Source organism: Mesoplodon bidens (assembly GCF_964165515.1).
Source record: "Mesoplodon bidens genome assembly, chromosome: X".
NCBI lineage: Eukaryota > Metazoa > Chordata > Mammalia > Artiodactyla > Ziphiidae > Mesoplodon > Mesoplodon bidens.
In genome coordinates this window covers 47,212,440-47,231,313 of record NC_138163.1, presented here as the reverse complement: position 1 = coordinate 47,231,313, position 18,874 = coordinate 47,212,440, and the positions used below count along the sequence as shown (strand labels likewise).

At 39.7% G+C, this 18,874-nt stretch overlaps 1 protein-coding gene across 1 annotated transcript; it reads left to right on the top strand.

Moving 5' to 3' along the window:
• Window positions 1–14,638: 14,638 nt before the first annotated feature.
• On the top strand, window positions 14,639–15,274 carry NCBP2L (nuclear cap binding protein subunit 2 like; the record flags this gene model as incomplete). The annotated part of the gene is made up of 1 exon (XM_081221775.1): window positions 14,639–15,274. The coding sequence occupies exon 1, from the start codon at window positions 14,768–14,770 to the stop codon at window positions 15,272–15,274; it is 507 nt and encodes a 168-aa protein (XP_081077901.1). The 5' UTR covers window positions 14,639–14,767.
• Window positions 15,275–18,874: the final 3,600 nt, after the last annotated feature.

Below are 18,874 nucleotides of genomic sequence, written 5' to 3'. Positions count from 1 at the left end.
ATGATGTTTAACATCTTTTCATGTACCTGTTGGCCATTTCCATTTCCTCTTTGGAAAAATGTCTATATGGGTCTTCTGCCCTGACCAATATATTTAAAGACTTTTATTTGTACTGTGGAGAGCCAGGAAGGAAATTGATAAGTCTGGTATAATAATTAATATTATAGTAGCTGATGGACTTCCCTGGTGGCGCAGTGGTTAAGAATGCACCTGCCAGTGCAAGGGACACGGGTTTGATCCCTGGTCCGGGAAGATCCCACATGCCGCGGAGCAACTGGGCCCGTGCGCCACAGCTACTGAGCCTGCGGTCTTGAGCCCGCGCTCTTGAGCCCGCGAGCCACAGCTAATGAGCCCATGTGCCACAACTACTGAAGTCCGCATGCCTAGAGCCGGTGCTCCACAACAGGAGAAGCCATCGCAATAACAGGCCCGCACACTGCAACGAAACTAGAGAAAGCCCGTGCACAGCAATGAAGACCCAGTGCAGCCAAAAATAAATGAATAAATATTTAGAAAATATTATAATAGCTGAATTTTTTATTACTACCATGTGCCAGGCACTGTGCCAAGTGCTTTACATGGCATTATCCAATTTAATTATCACAACAACCCTGTGAGATACTATCATCATCTCCACTTAAAAGATGAAGAAACCAAGGCACTGAGAGGTTATATAGCATATCTAGAGAATAGGAAGCTGCCGTCTAAGCACTTACAGTCTAATTAAGTTCAAGTCAAGGCATACAGTAGTTTTTAGATAAGTCCATTTCCCTACCATCAATATTTAATTTTGTTAAACTTTCTTAATGGGACAAAGCAGATTATCTTTCCTGAAACTTTCACAATTGTTCACAGATTTGTAGACTGCTATATTTGGTAAGGGTTTAAAACCTTCTAGATCAGGGCTTCTATTTTTTTTGATGATTAAAAGATAAGGTTATATCTTTATTTAGTTGATCTGGACCTATAGTTAAACCATTTAAGAATTGTCCCGTGAAGGATTAAATCAATTTACATTGGGAAGAACCAATTATACAGACAAAAAACCAAATAATCTCAGTATCATGCATACAATCTCTGAATCAGTTTTTTAAAAAAAAAAACATATTATGAAACGGTAAGCAGTACACATTCAAAATACGTTTCTGTAAAGATTTTTTTTGGACTTACTATTTTATAATGTAATGTTTTTTCTTTCTTTTCATTTAAAATTTCTTTGGAAGCACAAAGAATAAATATAAACATAATATACAATATATGTATATAATATGTAAGTATAATATACATAAAATAAGAGGAAATAAATTAGCAATTATTTCACCTTCTAGAAAATTGTGTTGATTTTTTTTCCTCTTTGTCTCTATGCATTTATACATATTTTTTGCATAATTATGGTTAGAACAAAGATCTAATTTGGTACACAGTTTTTCACTTAATATAAACATTTTTACATAGTTTTATACAGTTCATAATTATAATTTTAAATGGCTATATATTATATTCTTTTTTTTGCATGTTCATATTAGCTTTATTATTTTCTACCTGCCAGCATCATTTACACAACTCTTTTTTTAAGTTCTTTTTTTTCACACACACACATTGTATTTTATTTTTATAAGAGATAAATAAACTGACACCAAGCATTGTAAATGCATGACCACAACAAAAGCAACAATGATTGCAATTACCAAACATGAAACACACTCATACTATGTCATAATATTGACATTCAGTCCAGTAATCCTCCACTGTAAGAGCTCCTTTACTTTGCAGTGAAAATTGATTTGTATATTTTTTGCCTCTGAGTCCTTGTAGGATTTTTTTTTCAAACAGAAAGTCACAAAAATTATAATCATCCTCATCAGTTCACTCAGTCCCATGTAATTCATTTTTTTTTCATCTTGATCTTTGTTAGCACATTTATGAATTCATCAGTTTTCCATTAGAGTTCTGAAAATGCTTATTCATTCAGTTCAGCAGTATAGTCAGTTTCCAGAAACCTGTACTTGTCAGAGTCTTTTCCATGAATTCCTTGAAGATGAAACGCTTTTATAGGAACATTTTTGCAAAGGCATCAGAGTACACCCAGAACTGTCTGTAAATGACAAAAGACTTAAAAATGACCACGGTTAAAGATTTGATGAAAGTTCATAATAATGCAATTGACAAGGAAATTTAGTTATTTCTGAGATATATATTTTAAAATAATAACTAGAATTATGACTTATAACATTATACCAGAACATATAAGATTTTTAGAAATTTCATGTAATGTCTGAAACATTTATATTAACATATTTCCATACAAATAACCCAAAGAAAGTTTAGTTGTTTTTTTGTTTGTTTTTTTATACTGCAGGTTCTTATTAATCATCAATTTTATACACATCAGTGTATACATGTCAATCCCAATCGCCCAATTCAGCACACCACCATCCCCACCCCACCGCAGTTTTCCCCCCTTGGTGTCCATACGTTTGTTCTCTACATCTGTGTCTCTACCTCTGCCCTGCAAACCGGTTCATCTGTACCATTTTTCTAGGTTCCACATACATGTGTTAATATGTGATGTTTGTTTTTCTCTTTCTGACTTACTTCACTCTGTATGACAGTCTCTAGGTTCATCCATGTCTCAACAAATGACTCAATTCCATTCCTTTTTATGGCTGAGTAATATTCCATTGTATATATGTACCACATCTTCTTTAGCCATTCATCTGTTGATGGGCATTTAGGTTGCTTCCATGACTTGGCTATTGTAAATAGTGCTGCAATGAACATTGGGGTGCATGTGTCTTTTTGAATTATGCTTTTCTTTGGGTATATGTCCAGTAGTGGGATTGCTGGGTCATATGGTAATTCTATTTTTAGTTTTTTAAGGAACCTCCATACTGTTCTCCATAGTGGCTGTATCAATTTACATTCCCACCAACAGTGCAAGAGGGTTCCCTTTTCTCCACACCCTCTCCAGCATTTGTTGTTTGTAGATGTTTTGATGATGCCCATTCTAACTGGTGTGAGGTGATACCTCACTGTCGTTTTGATTTGCATTTCTCTAATAATTAGTTGATGTTGAGCAGCTTTTCATGTGCTTCTTGGCCATCTGTATGTCTTCTTTGGAGAAATGTCTGTTTAGGTCTTCTGCCCACTTTTGGATTGGGTTGTTTGTTTCTTTAATATTGAGCTGCATGAGCTCTTTATATATTTTGGAGATTAATCCTTTGTCCGTTGATTCATTTGCAAATACTTTCTCCCATTCTGAGGGTTTTCTTTTCATCTTGTTTATGGTTTCCTTTGCTGTGCAGAAGCTTTGAAGTTTCATTAGGTCCCATTTGTTTACTTTTGTTTTTATTTCCATTACTCTAGGAGGTGGATCAAAAAAGATCTTGATGTGATTTACGTCAAAGAGTGTTCTTCCTATGTTTTCCTCTAAGAGTTTTAGAGTGTCCGGTCTTACATTTAGGTCATTAATCCATTTTGAGTTTATTTTTGTGTGTGGTGTTAGGGAGTGTTCTAATTTCATTCTTTTACATGTAGCTGTCCAGTTTTCCCAGCACCACTTATTGAAGAGACTGTCTTTTCTCCACTGTATATCTTTGCCTCCTTTGTCATAGATTAGTTGACCATAGGTGCGTGGGTTTATCTCTGGGCTTTCTATCTTGTTCCATTGTAGATCAGGGCTTCTTAACCTTTTTTTGTGCCAAGGATCCCTTTGACAATATATAATAAAGCCCATGGATGTCTTCTCAGAACAATGTTTTTAGATACACAGAATACAATACGTAGGATTACAAAGGAAGTAAATTATATTGAAATGTACTTATCAAAATACTAAAAATGGAAAATTGTCATACAGTTATATAAGTGCTTGTTATTAATGTAAGTAGCAAGATATGGATGCAGCTCTGATAACCATGGTAACTTCAAAGTAATGATGAGTGTAAAAATATTTAAAGACATCGGTAATAACAGTAATGTGACATAAAACTGTGATTTCTACTGATGACAAAGTCACAGGTACTGCTAATACTACTGTGATCTGTTCTCTGCATTTATAATGGAAGGAAATCTAAATTTCAGTTAGAGGTTGGTGAAAATACAGATGTAATACTTTTCCCTTGAAGTTCATTTATCCCCTGATTTTTTAAGAGTTCCTGTTCTAGACCAACCACCTTATAATATTAATAACAACAGCTAACATGAATGAGCCTTTACTATATGCAAGGCACGGTGCTAAGGGCTTTACAACCATTTTCCATTTATTCTTCCTAGCAAGCCTATGAGGTAGCCTTGTTTTACAGCTCTCTGAGAGATGGAATTAATTTTCCAAGGTTACACAGCTGGCAAGTGGAAGAGAACGACAGAAATTTATTTTCTCACAGTTCTGGAAACTAGAAGTCTGAAATCAAGGTGTTGGCGGGGTTGTTTTCTTCCGAGGCCTCTCTCTTTGCCTTGTAGATGGCTATCTTCTCCCCTGGTCTTCACGTGGTCATCCCTCTGTACATGTCTATATCCAAACATCCTCCTTTTTTTTTTTTTTTTTTTGGCGGTACACGGGCCTCTCACCGCTGCGGCCCCTCCCGTTGTGGAGCACAGGCTCCAGACGCGCAGGCTCAGCGGCCATGGCTCACGGGCCCACCCGCTCCGCAGCACGTGGGATCCTCCCGGACCGGGGCATGAACCCGTGTTCCCCACATCGGCAGGCGGACTCTCAACAACTGCGCCACCAGGGAAGCCCCAAACATCCTCCTTTTATAAGGATACCAGTCATATTGAATTAAGGCTCACCATAATGACCTTGTTTTAACTTAATTACCTCTTTAAAGATCCCGTCTCCAAATATAGTCACATTCTGAGGTATAGGGGGGATTAGGATTTCAACATAGGGATTTTGAGGAGGAACATAATATCACCCACAACAGATCCCAATTGTAAGGATTCAGATTCAGTAGTTCCGGCGTGGGGACCAGGGATCTATAATTTTAAAAGGTCCCCAGGTGATTCTCATAGACAGCCAGGGTTGGGTTCCCAGCCACAGATTTTCTTAGCACAGTGCTTGGACATGGTAGATGCTCCATAAATATTTGTTGATTGACCAAGTGGTGATGCCTGAATTGATCCTTGAAGGGTGAACTGGGAAGGCTGAGCCCATTTTCTAGTGCTGAGTTGAGATAGTAGATATACAATACTTAGTGCCTAGCACATAGTGAGAGCTCAATAATTGTTTATATATTATTTTACCTGACCCCTTCAAACAAACTTGAAAGACAACCTGTGTTTGCACTGAGGCATAAATGAGATAATGCATGTAAAGTACTTAAGATAGTACCTGGTACGTAATAAGTGCACAGGAAAAGGTGGCAGTGGATAGTGTTGGTGGTGGTGGTTTTATTATTTTTAGGTTCTACTGGACGGAGATGGAATCGTCTATCTCTGATCTTCTAGGTTGTATGACTCTTCAGTTTGTCCTGTTACGTTATTTCATATATAGTGTCTCCAAGCGTGCTTATATTTGAGATTTCCCTTATAACAGGCACTGGCCCAGCCACCACTACCACCATCACCAGTCATGTGGTGTGTTCATGTTGTAATCTCCAAAAGTGTATAGAAAATAGAGGAGCTGATGGTAGAAGAACTGGATCAGAACTCTGGTTGCCTCGGAAGATATTTTTGTGTAGTAAAGGGATAGTCTCTGGTTTTCTGATCAGTACAGCCCCTGAAAACATCTGGTAGAAGCGAATCAAAAGCTTTCCCCCTCTTTCTTGGGCACTTTCACTGTCTGGTAGAGTGTATGTAGGCCACAAGTATGGTCCTCAGTCCAACCCAGTCTCCCCACAAGAGCCAGTTCTTCCTTCCCCACTAGCAGCTGACGATCGGTTTTCCCCCTGTTCCCCTAGCTAGTGCAAAACTCTTACTGTTCTTGCAGAGCTTCATGGATATCGTAGTGGGCATTCGTAAATGGTGGGTATCAGACTTTGCTAGCTTGCTGCCCTATTAACCCAGAGTTCCCCTCGATATAATCAATTTTCTTGCTAAAGACTTCAGTGAGGAGGCACAAAAGTCCTTTGTTTTTTCCATGGTCCTTTGTTATTAGCTTTCCACCTCTCTCCATCCTGGGAATCCTGTTTTCACCAGTCATCTCATTTTACCCAAAACAGTAGTCTTTTCCCTCTTTGTAAGGAAAAACTGTGTTGTACTTTCCTGAAGCTTGGATCTCCTCTTGAAAGAAGGAGGTAAGGGCAGAAGGAAGCCAAGTAAACCTGGGGGGTGGTTGTCAGGGTGTGGGTTGAGAAGAATGGAGGTTGGGGATGCTGTTTTCTGTCTTCTTCTCTGAACTGAGAATCCAGGCAAATTACAGAGAGCAAGGCAGGAGGAGGGTAACCATCTCACAGAGATAGCTTGTAAGGCCTCTATATTGTTTGTAGATCCCAAGCTACTGATTAGGGGCCCCTGACCTAATATAGTAGAAAAATGGTTCGTGTTGTTCTTGCTGCTGTTTTTTAATATCCTTCCTGAGGTGTATCTCCCTTCCTGTATTAGCTTTCTAAACCTTGACACTGTGCACTCAGATTGATCTATTTACCCTACTTTCCACTCCTTGGAGCATTCTCATTTACTGTTCAGCCACCTCTGGAATTCTGGACTCGGTTTATCTAGCCCTTTGTCACCACTCCGTATGTTGACATACAGGCAGCCTCCAACTTGTACATAGGCTGAGATCTCAAAGTTCACTCTGAAGTCAATTGTTTGGAAGGTGACGTGTGTTTTTCCATAGGAGAAAAAACATTGTTAATAAATGATAGTTACATTTCCAGGCCAGCCCACAAAAGATATTTTTTAGCTTTAATGTACTAGAACAGTGGGCCATTTGCGATGAAAAAGTAGAAAATCTTACTAATTCAGCAAAAACAAGAAGATAGTCCAAGGGAATAAGAAATGCTTCAGCTTGACTGCTGGCTGGCGCTGGAATCAAGGAGGTTGAATTGGATGAGGAAAATGGGGCTTTCATGGAGGCTCTCAAGGGGACTTTGGAAGGCTACACTAGTTCTTTGTTATTTCTAACTTCACTTTGAAACTGATCGCTTTCAATAATAATGAGTACTATATACTGAGCACCTACTCTGTGTCAGGCCCTATGCTAGACAGTTTACATACATTCTCTTCATTTCACCCTCACAAAAGCACTATGAGGCAAATACTATAATGATCTTTATTTTACAGATGAGGGAACTGAAGCTCAGAAAGGTTTATAAGCTTGATGAAGGTTATTCACACAGTACAGTGGGAAACCAAGTCTGTGGTTTCCCACTCCCCAAACTCATGCTTTACGGTATGTTACCTGGCTATTCTTTTCTTTTCCTTATCTGGGCATATCATAAGCACTACTTTTAGGGCTCTCAGACATAATTAGAGTTATTTGTTAGCTTACAATGTAAACCAGAATCAGAGAAATCAAGAGAGGTGGAGGGAGGGAGAAAAGGAAGGAAGAAGGGAGAGAGAGTTTTGCTAGGCAAAAGTTCAGCTAAGAAACCAGGTATAGCAGTGCTTCTCAACCTGTACTGTGCGTTCAAATCACCCGATGCTGCTTCTGTTGCTCTATAGGCAACACTTTGAATTGCAAGGCCGTACAGTGCAAATGATAAACAAAAAAATCCCCATTAAGCATCATTAATTCCTTGTTACTAATTTAATCGGGGTCAGCTTCTATACTGAACAGTCGCTTATTACACTCTTTTCTCCTGTGGGCTGTCCTAGGCCATTGTCTCTGCTTTGGGTCTGCCTGTCTGTTTCAGCTTATGCTCAACTGCTTTTTAAAATACAAGTGTTAAAGACATATGAGCATCTTCTACCACTCTGAGGCCTAAGCAGCCTCAATCAAGCATTACTTTCTCTTGGCACAAGCCAGATCTCTGGCCATGAGGTCCAGGCTTCAACAGCTGCTCTCAGCTTTCTCTGTCTTCCTAGGAACAGTCTTATAAAGGTGAGGCATGTAACACTGCTGTCCCAGCTCTTTCTAATTTCCTTTCTCAGAGCCACTGCCTTCATCTGGAGCAGGAAACAGCCTGGCTTTTTAAAAGAGTCCAAATTTTTATTTCTTCTGCATAGTTGAAATAATACCAAGCATTAATTTAAGGCAGCCATTGAAAAGGTTCTTCGCAGAGTCCTCCTGCTAATTCCAGAAAGCCAGTAAAATTTGTTTCCTGGAAGGTTATTTGCTTCATCTTGCCACCTTCTCTCCTCCTTCCCCTTAGGATTTTGATTGTGATCATTTTGAGCCATTCTTCAAGTTTTTCTTCTATTTTTAGATGCTCTGACTCATTCTTCCCCACTAGCAAGAGTCAGGGAGGGCCTTCTATTCTAGCCAAGCTCTACTTTATAAAGTAGGAAATAGTCTCTCACAGTGTCTACAAATCAACTTGATGATCTGTGGCCTGCAACGACTCCATTGCTTTTCCATCTTCTCTAACGGTAGCCTTTCTAACTCCCTTTTCAGGTATGTATTCATCCAGCCTCCACTTTAATATACTAGGTAAGTTCACATTTCATCATTGGACAAATGAAAAACTGTGCAGAAAAAGATTTGCAATCTTCTCCTTGTAACTTCTATCCATTAATCTTACTTTTACCATATGGAGCAGAAATAACCCTTCAAATGTATCATGATGCCGGTCATATCCTCCTTTAAAGGTTAACTATCTCTTTGCTAGACTAAACATGCCCAATTCCTAATCAATCCACTCTAGTTTGTAAGTGTTCACTTTAAAATAAGGTGCCCAGGAATGGATGTACTGCTCCATGTTTAGTTTGACCAGAGCTGAGTACATTAGGACTGTTCATTCTTGTGATCTTCTAATGCAATTTTACTATTGTGTGGGCTTAAAAAAAGTCACTTCTTCACATTTATTGAGCACCTCCTTTGGGTCGGATACTTAACATCTACTAAGCAACTTCTCCAAAGGTTCAGTGGCAGAGGTTCTCTGTTCTCTCTTACCCCGTGGAGCCAGGAAATTATATAGTTACCCTCTTCCAATCCTTCTTACTGTTATCTACAGCCCTCCAGGTCTCTCACTTACTGAGCACCTCGGTACCTCACTTATAGTCTCCCCAACTCTGGCCCTTATCCTGAGTGACTTTAATGTCCTTGTAAATGACCCATCTACTAGTTTAACCCTTTCAATTTCCTGCCCTCACCCCACCTTGCCACAGAGCCGCAACCCTACACATCCTAACCTCCTTCCTTCTTTTTTTTTTTTCTGTGGTACGCGGGCCTCTCACTGTTGTGACCTCTCCCGTTGCGGAGCACAGGCTCCGGACACGCAGGCTCAGCGGCCATGGCTCATGGGCCCAGCCGTTCCGTGGCATGTGGGATCTTCCCAGACCGGGGCACGAACCCGTGTCCCCTGCATCGGCAGGCGGACTCACAGCCACTGCACCACCAGGGAAGCCCCCTCCTTCCTTCTTGTCTTGCGGGAACTACTTAGGCTTTGGAGCCCATTTTCTCCCACCTTCTTGAGGACCTTTCTTCATCAGTTATCCCCTCTCACACCTGTATCTTCAACCACTCTTTGTCTTTTTACTGGCTGCTTCCCATCAGCATTTAGATATGCTTAGCTTTCTCCTATTCAAAAAAGAAACAAACATGGACCTAGAGATTATCACACTCAGTGAAGTAAGTCAGACAGAGAAAGACAAATATCATATGATATCACTTATATGTGGAATCTAAAAAAATGATACAAATGAACTTATTTACAAAGCAGAAATAGACTCACAGACGTAGAAAACAAACTTATGGTTACCAAAGGGGAAAGGGAGGGGGGGAGGGATAAGCTAAGAGTTTGGGATTAACAGATACAAACTACTATATATAAAATAGATAAACAGCAAGGTCCTACTGTATAGCACAGTATCACAGAATCACTTTGCTGTATGCCAGACGGTAACACAACATTGTGAATCAACTATACTTCAATTTTAAACAAAGAGAAACAAAGAAGCAGAACTCTCCTTCGACTCTGTCCCTAACTGGTGCTCACCCTATTTCTTTCCTCCCACTATCATAGAAGCTTTTCAAAAGAGTAGTCTACACTTATTGTCTCCTTTTCCTCACCTCCCATTCAAAAGCCAGCCCTGCCTCCCTCCACCCCCCAGTCTGGCTTTTCTGACCCCAGAACACCACTGTTAACTGCTCTTGTTAAGGAAACCAATGACATCCTGATTGCCAAATCCAACGAACAATTTTAAGCTTTGTTTTACTGGACCTTTGTTTTACTGGACGTCTTTCTGCTGCATTTAACATCTCATTCTCGCTCAATGTCTGTCCTCATGCCTCTCTTGAAAAAAAAAAAAAAGCTACTCCTTGGCTTTGATGATGCTGCTCCTCTCCTGATTCTCCTCATTCCTCTCTAGTTGCTCCTTTATATGCTTCTTTGTGGACTCTTCTTCTGCCACCCGTTAAGTGCTGGTGTTTCCCAGGATGTTCCTCATTCTACACCTTTTCCCTTAGATCATCTCATCCATCCCCATGGTTTTATCGACTGTGCTGTCAACTCCCTAATCTATATCTATGGCCCCAGACCTCTCCTGTAAGCTTCAAGCCTTAATACTCAATTGCAACTAAACATGTGGGACATATGTCCCACAGGTACCTCAACACCAAACTGTGTGTCACAAATTCATCTTCCTTTGCAAATCTGTTCCTCCTGATCTACCTACCCCATAACTACAATTTTGGTGACTCAGAACTTTATCCACAGTAGTCCAGGCCTGAATGTTGGGAGTCATCCTAGACTCTTCATTCAACTACTTACCAAGACCTGTTAAGTCTATCTTCTAAGTGTCTATCTGGTATGTCTTTTCTTTATATTACTACATTGTATTAGTCCAGAGTCTCCATCATCTCTTTTTTTTTAACTACTAAAATAGCTTCACAAATGGTCTCCCTGACTCTTGGCCTACTCCCCTTTAATCTTTTCTCCATGTTGGTACTAGAATGAGTTTTCTGTAACTCATATCAGATCACATCACTCTCTGCTTCAAGCCCTAACTTGGTTCTCCACTGCTTATTGGTAGAGTCCAAACTGTGCCACATGCCTTACAAGGTCTTTCACAACCTGGCCCTGGATACCCTTCTAGTCTTATCTTCTATAATCCTTTCCTTATCTTCTTGCCCAAATGGTATCAAACTGAACACCCCACCATGCCTCCATGCCTTTGTACACACTGTTCTTTCTGTTTAGAATGACTCCTTGTTTTCCAGCCAAACCCTTATTCACCTTTCAGAATTGGACTTGGTGTGTGTCTGGATAGATACACAAGAAACCAGTGACAGTGATTTGCCTCTGCAGAGAACGGGCTGGCTGGGGCACAGTGTCGGAAGGCACACTTGCTTTGCCCATCTTTTTGTACATTTTATATTTTGTACCACAAATCTGAATCGGTTATTCAAAAAATAAATACAGGGCTTCCCTGGTGGCACAGTGGTTGAGAGTCCGCCTGCCGATGCAGGGGACACGGGTTCGTACCCCGGTCTGGGAAGATCCCACATGCCGCGGAGCAGCTGGGCCCGTGAGCCATGGCCACGGAGCCTGTGCTCCGCAACGGGAGACGCCACAGCAGTGAGAAGCCCGCGTACCTCAAAAAATAAATAAATAAATAAATAAATAAATAAATAAAATGTGGTCATTTTTTAAAAGACTCAGGGATCATGTCCCCCTAGAAAGTTGTCCCCCCCTCATATTCCTCCTCTGTAGTTTTCTGTCCCTTCTCTGTGCTACCTCTGGGCCTAGTATGTGCTCCTATAAGTAGAATAATCACATTGTGTTGGAATTTATCTTGTAAGTTGCCTGTCTCCCCTGGTTGTGAGCTCCTTCAGGGTAGGGGCTGCATCTCATTTCTTATTTCCCTAGAATCTAGCACAGTGCTCCATGAATATTTATTGAAAAAATGAAGAAATGAGTGAATAAATGAATGAGCTATGGGATTATAAAATTATAAAACAGGACTCTTAAGCCTGTGCTCTTTCCAGATCTCCCTCACTCTGTCCTTTTGCCCTGTGTTGAATCTAAAAAGTAATACTTCACATTAATCCCTAAGTATTATCCATCACCTTGTCAGTTTGGGTTCAATCATCCAAGACTGCCCAGATCTGTTCAAAGTCCCTCCTAGCTCTGTGTCATCAGCAGCTTTGATATGTACTTATATGTCTTATTCTGGGTCACTGAATCACAGAATTGGAATAATTTGTCTAGTACCTGCTGTTTATTGAACACCTACAGTATGTTAAGCACTGTGCGAGGTGTTTTCATCTATGACATTGTCACAGCATTTGCTTCAAGGTACGTGTTTTTATCTCCGGTTTACAGATGAGGAAATTGAAATCAGTGTGGTTAAGTACTTTGCCTAGGGTCACATTGCTAATAAGTGGTAAAGCTGAGATTTGAACTGAGGTCTTCTGATTTCAAAATGTATACTTGCTTCATAACACTTCACTGGTTAAAAAGGGTGTCTACATTGCCCGACTACCGGGCAAGGGGTTCTCCAAGGTTGGCTTGAACTCCTCGGTGCCTAGTGCTCATTGCTCCCCAAGGCAGCCCATTCCAACTTTGGACTGCTCTGACCATTTTAAAAGCTCTTATTTGTAGGAAGCCAAAATTATAAATGAGCTGAACAAGACACAGCCAAGAATAAAGCTTTTTGGCTCACTCCTAGAACTTCCCTTCTAGTCTGACACCAAATCATTCGTTTGTTCAATCAGTTACAGACTCATTTTAACAAACAGCTGGAGCACCCAGCCTATATTCTGCCATCTCATCTGCAATGAAATTATGGGAAACTTTGTCTAATGCCTGGATGAAATGAAATCCACTATAGCTATCACATTCTCTGATCTGCCAATCTAGTAACCAGGTCAAAAAAGAAAAAAAAAAAAAAGGAAATGAAGTCTGGGAGGGATATTTGTTTTTTAACGGGACAATTTGTCAATGACTCAAAGTAATGAGTTTCTAGCAGCAGACTTTCAGACACCATTGACAGGCTGTCAGGAAGACGATTTGGGGGCAGTGGTCTTCCTACTAAGTAGGAAGGGCCCCCCGTTTTCATTGCTTTGAATTGTACAGCACCTGGTTTTATTTAGGCTCCCATTTCAGGTTTCTATGCTTTTATTTTTCTTTGTGTTCTACCCTTGCACATGTTTTCTCTATCTGGCTCTTTCCCTAAATTTCTACACCCTCCCCACAAACACACACACACACACACACACACCCTCCTTGTCATTTTGAGAATCAGTGCACGCAGCCCTTCCTCTGGACACCTTCTCTGGTGCCTCCAAACTGGGTAACTGTTTCTCCTCCTGTGTGATGTAATGGAAAGTGCACGAAATATCCATCGCAAAGTAGATGCCCAATAAATGTTAGTTTCCTTCTCCCTTTCCCCGGGTATTTCACTAAAATAGTATTGATCACACCATATCATGTTTCCTTGTTTACTTGTCTGGCTTCATCAGTCAATTCTGAGTTCATGCGTTCTATCATTCAACACATATTTATTGCATGTCTACTGTATGTGCAAGTCATTGTTCATGCTAGGTGCTGTGGATACAATAATTTCTGAAAATCATACTTTCACTGTATCTTTTTCATTTTTGCATTCATAGCACTTAGCATAGTGCCTGGCAAATAAAGATTGCTCATTATAGGTTTGTTAAGAGAATGAATTTCCTCAGAAGAGTTTCTCAGAAGTGTGGTCCTTGGACTACTTGCATCTGGATCACCGAAGTGTGCAGGTTAAATGTTAAATGTCAGTTCCCAGATCTTGCTCTAGATCTGCCGAGTCAGATTCTCTTAAGGGTGGGCTTCGAGAAGCTGCATTTCAGTCTAGCTCTGCAGGTATTTCTTTCACACTAAAATTTGGGAACCATTGCAAAATAGGAGTCAGGGAAGGGGGAGAACTAATGCATATTTTTGAAAAGTGTAGCTAAAACCAGTTGAATCATTTTTAATGCCTCTGACTACAGTAGGAAAATTTAGTAAAGGGGGAAAAGGGCATTCATTAAAATTATCTGGGAAGGTTTTTTAAGTAGACTTGGAATATTCAAATAATTAAATAAAAGTCTAAAGTCTAAGATGATGAGTGGAATTATTGCTAATAAAATCTAATCTTAATTTAGTTCAGATTTATGATGCCAGAGAGTTCTTATTTTTATAGAGCTTCTCGTGTACTTGATAGTACATAGGGATTCTGCCTAACCTAACAACACAATATATTGATTTCCATATTATAGACTTGAATCACAAATTTATTATTTTAAATCATAAGAGAGTATGCCACAACTGTATTTGTGCTTTGACCCTGATTATGTATGTGTTTTATCTGATGCCTAGTGCTTGATCAGGGTGATAGTAGTGCTCATTCTCCATTAAAATTTGATCCATTTTACTGTTTTATGCTGTATTTTCTGAGAGCGTACTGTTATGAAATGTGTTCTTTGGTAATAGATGAGGTATGTAAGATCTGAGTCAACCAAAGGTAGCATAACTTCCCTTTCAGGAAGACTTGCAAAATTGGATTTTATGACCATGTTCCTGGGGCTTGGAACCTTCTATTTTTGGTTTGCCTTGATGTGATCCTCATGGTCAAGAGCTGAGATGTCTGTGCATCTGGGCACAAACCTCTTAAATATACACAGGTTTGTATTTCAGTTTCCCTCCTTGTAACCTTACTTTTGTTAAATTTAATTTAGGGTTTCTTTGGTGGTGATACTGCTGCTATGCTGGATTGGGAACTGCTGCCCTCACAGTGCCCACTGGGCACTATGTCCAAGGACCTGAGAATTCTGTGCAGCGACTCCTCCCTGGAGCAGAGTGAGTACCAGGGCCAGCTGTTTAGTAGCAACGACGATGAGCGTGAAAAATTACTGATGGAAAACTCCACACTGTATGTGGGGAATCTTTCCTTTCATACAACCGAAGAGCAAATATTTGAGCTCTTTAGTAGATGTGGTGATGTCAAGAATGTTTTTATGGGCCTGGATAAAATAAAGAAAACGGCACGTGGTTTCTGTTTTGTAGAATACCATAACAGAGCTGATGCCAAAAATGCCATGCGATTCCTAACTGGGACCCACCTAGATAACCGTATTGTCCACATAGCTTGGGATCTAGGCTTTAGAGAGGGCAGACAATATGGCCATGGCCAATCTGGGAGCCAGGTAAAAGATGAATTTTGTGAAGAGGAGGCTTTGGAAAACAGGCTCAGGTCCGTGGTAGGAGAGTAATCCACTAGAGAAAAACCTGCAACTCTAGCCCCTCAAAAAATCTATTAAAGAACAATACCAGGTCAGCAAATAGCCCATTTCATAACAAATCTAAATTACTTTATTTGCTGGGCAGAAACCCTTTTGCTGTATCTTTCTCTCTGAAATGTTATTAAATGGTGCGAACAAAAATAGTCTCTTGTTCTTGTCTTAATTTTGAAGCTGGTTGTCAGATTACCAGTTTGATCATCAGGTGGTCAAAAGTGAAGTGTTCTTCAGGAATAAATTAGGTATGTGAGATATGAGTCATGAAAAGCACAACTTCCCTTTCAGGAAGTGTCAGTTGGATTTTATGACCATGTTCCCAGGGCCTGAAATGATCATTTTTTTAGACTTTGAATAAAATGAAGTCAAATAATTGGAAAACTTTAAAAAATTATTAAAACAGTACAAGCACATTATTTTAAAATATTAAAAAATCCAGAAGAGTCTATAATGAAAGCAAAAATCCTCCTGCCCCACCTCTTCCTACCCCAGACCTACTCCCTGGGTAATAACTTTCAATTATTTTAGCAGGTTGTTTTGGTTTCTTTGCTGGTAGTTTCCTCCATATTTCTAAATAACATGACTGCTTATACTGTTTATTTTAATTTTAAATGTCATCTACTGACTCCCTGCTTTCATAGATGAGAATTTAGCTCACTTACACCCCCACTGGCACTTCTCTTCTCTCAATCCTCTCAATAGAGTTTACAACACTATACTTACATTTTCCATTGTTACATCACATAGGTTAGGTTATGCTGCAGTAACAAACAACCCCAAAAGCCTCAGTGGCTTAAAATCACTAAAGTCTGCTCCTCACACTACATTTCCATTGCTGATTGCCATGATCATGTTCCTTCTGGGGCCCAGAAGTCTTATCTACTATCAGTAGTGTGAATCAGTTATGGTAATTCCCTCTTTCTTACTGGTGATTGGTTTAGGAATCCAGGCTTAAGCCAATCAGAGGTTTACAATCCCATGAGATTGGCTATTAATAAGGTCATAGGTGGACAATGACCAGTGGGGACCCCAATAAGACAGAAATGAAAGATTTTTAATTTATGTTTGAAGGAGCGGTTGTCTCTCTCCTTCCCACTGGATGTGAATAAGTATGTGTACAATGATTGCTACAAGCAGCCTTCTTACAACCACAAGAGAAAAAATCCCTAGGATGAATTGGACTCTTTAGAAGGTGGGAGGAAGGACCAAAGAAACTGTGTCCTTCACAAAATTATCCAGCTCTCGAATCAACTAACCTTGTAGCACACACTACATCTGGATGTCCTATTATGTGAGATAATACATTATTTTATCCTGTAAGCCAGCTTGTTTACATGCATCTGAAAATACTCTGATACCAAATACTTTTTCTTAATTTCATTCTTGTACAAAGGATTTAAATTGCGCTCTCATGACCCCAAACTTACCTCTCCAGGGTTCATCACCTTTCATCTGGAAAGTTAGATAAAATCACCTTCTTACTCCTGACTCCTTCACCCTGTGACCTGAGGTTAACCTCTCCATTCAGTAACATTCTTTCCTGAGTAGAGGAGGAAAGGGAATGTCAATTTTTATAACTATTATGTGCTGGGAAATTTGCTAGAGGCTTTAAAACACAATTTCATTTACTCTTAACAACTCTGCGCCCCTTACATAGATGAGAAAACTGAAGATCAGAGAGCTAAGGGCATCAACTAGTAAGTGGCAGAGCTGGGGTTCAAACCAAGGCATCTATGTCAATGATGGTGCCCTTAATCAAGGTACTCCATTATCTCTTTCCCTTATCTTCAGTCAAGCCAGGAGGTCCAAACCTCTCTTTGAGTTTCCTCTTTCTCAGGAAATTATCCCACTGACTACGTCATATCTGAGCTCTCTCTCCCTCAAGCAAGCTTATCAAGTGTGATCGCCTTTTGGCCTTGACATCGAGGATCACTCAGACTCCACCCAGCCATATTTATCTTTACTCTCTGGGAGAAACAGGAGTACCTGACATGCATTTCTGGCCAATTTAGCTTACTCTGCATACAGCAATGGAGTTTACTAACTTTTTAGCATCCCCTCTTTGTAACTTCCCTAAAAGATAAAAAGAGATTTTTCAAGTCATGGGATTAAAATTTTGTTTTTATCACAGGATGTTTGTGGAGGAGTACCTTGGCATATCTCCCAACCACTCTTCATAGTGGCTACCCACTTAGCCTGCTCCCAAGGATGTCTTTAAGGATTTAACAATGTCCTATGAAGCATACTGTTGGTTAAGTTAAAGGAACTTTCATACTGCATGGCTAGAAGACTCCTCCAGTAGTTCTTACAATATAACACATTCTTTAAAATCATGCTGAATAGGGGCTTCCCTGGTGGCACAGTGGTTAAGAATCCACCTGCCAATGCAGGGGACACGGGTTCGAGCCCTGCTCCAGGAACATCCCACATGCCACAGAGCAACTAAGCCTGTGCGCCACAACTACTGAGCCTGCGCTCTAGAGCCCATGAGCCACAACTACTGAGCCCACCTGCCACAACTACTGAAGCTTGCGTGCCTAGAGCCCGTGCTCCACAACAAGAGAAGCCACCGCAATGAGAAGCCCACACACCACAACGAAGAGTAGCCCCTGCTCGCCACAACTTCGCCACATGCAGCAACTAAGACCCCATGCAGCCAAAACTAAATTAAAAAATAAAATAAATAAATTTATTTAAAAAATAATGCTGAATAAATCAATAGAATAAAGGAGAAAATCACATGATCAAAATTCAATAGATGCAGAAAAAAACACTTGAAAAAATTCAATACCCTTTTCATGATAAAAATGCTCAACATAGTACGAATAGAACAGGACTTCCTCACTCTGATAAAGGACATCTATGAAAACCCCACAGCTAACATACTCAATGATGAAAGACTGAAAGCTTTCCCCCTAAGATCAGGAACAATAGACTTTTATTCAATATTGTGCTGGAGGTTTTAAGCTAAGATAATTAGGCAAGAAAATGAAATAAAAGACATTCATATTGAAAAGGAATAAGTAAAATATCTTTACTTGCAGGTTGCAAGAGAAAATCCTAAGGGATCCACAAAAAAGAGAACTACTAGGGCTAATAATTCAGCAAAGTTGCAGGAGATAAAATCAATATATAAAAATCAATTTCATGTCTATGAACTAGCAATAAAAAATCCAAAATGAAATTGAGAAAGCAATTCCATTTAAAATAGCATCAAAAAGAATAAAATACTTAGGAAAAATGCAAAACAAGGGTGCCAAATTTATACTCTGAAAACTACAAAATATTGTTGAAAGAAATTGAAGAAAACTTAAAGAAATGGAAAAATATATCCCATGTTCATGGATTGGAAGACTTATTAATATTGTTAAGAGGACAATACCTCCCAAACCGATCAATTGTTTCAGTGCAATTCCTATCAAAATCCCAGCTGGCCTTTTTTATTGTTTTTTAGAAATTGACAGGTTGATCCAAGAGTTCATATGAAAACGTAATAGAATAGCCAAAACAATCTTGAAAGAGAAGAATCAAGTTGGAAGGCTCACACTTCCTGATTTCAAAACATACCACAAAGCT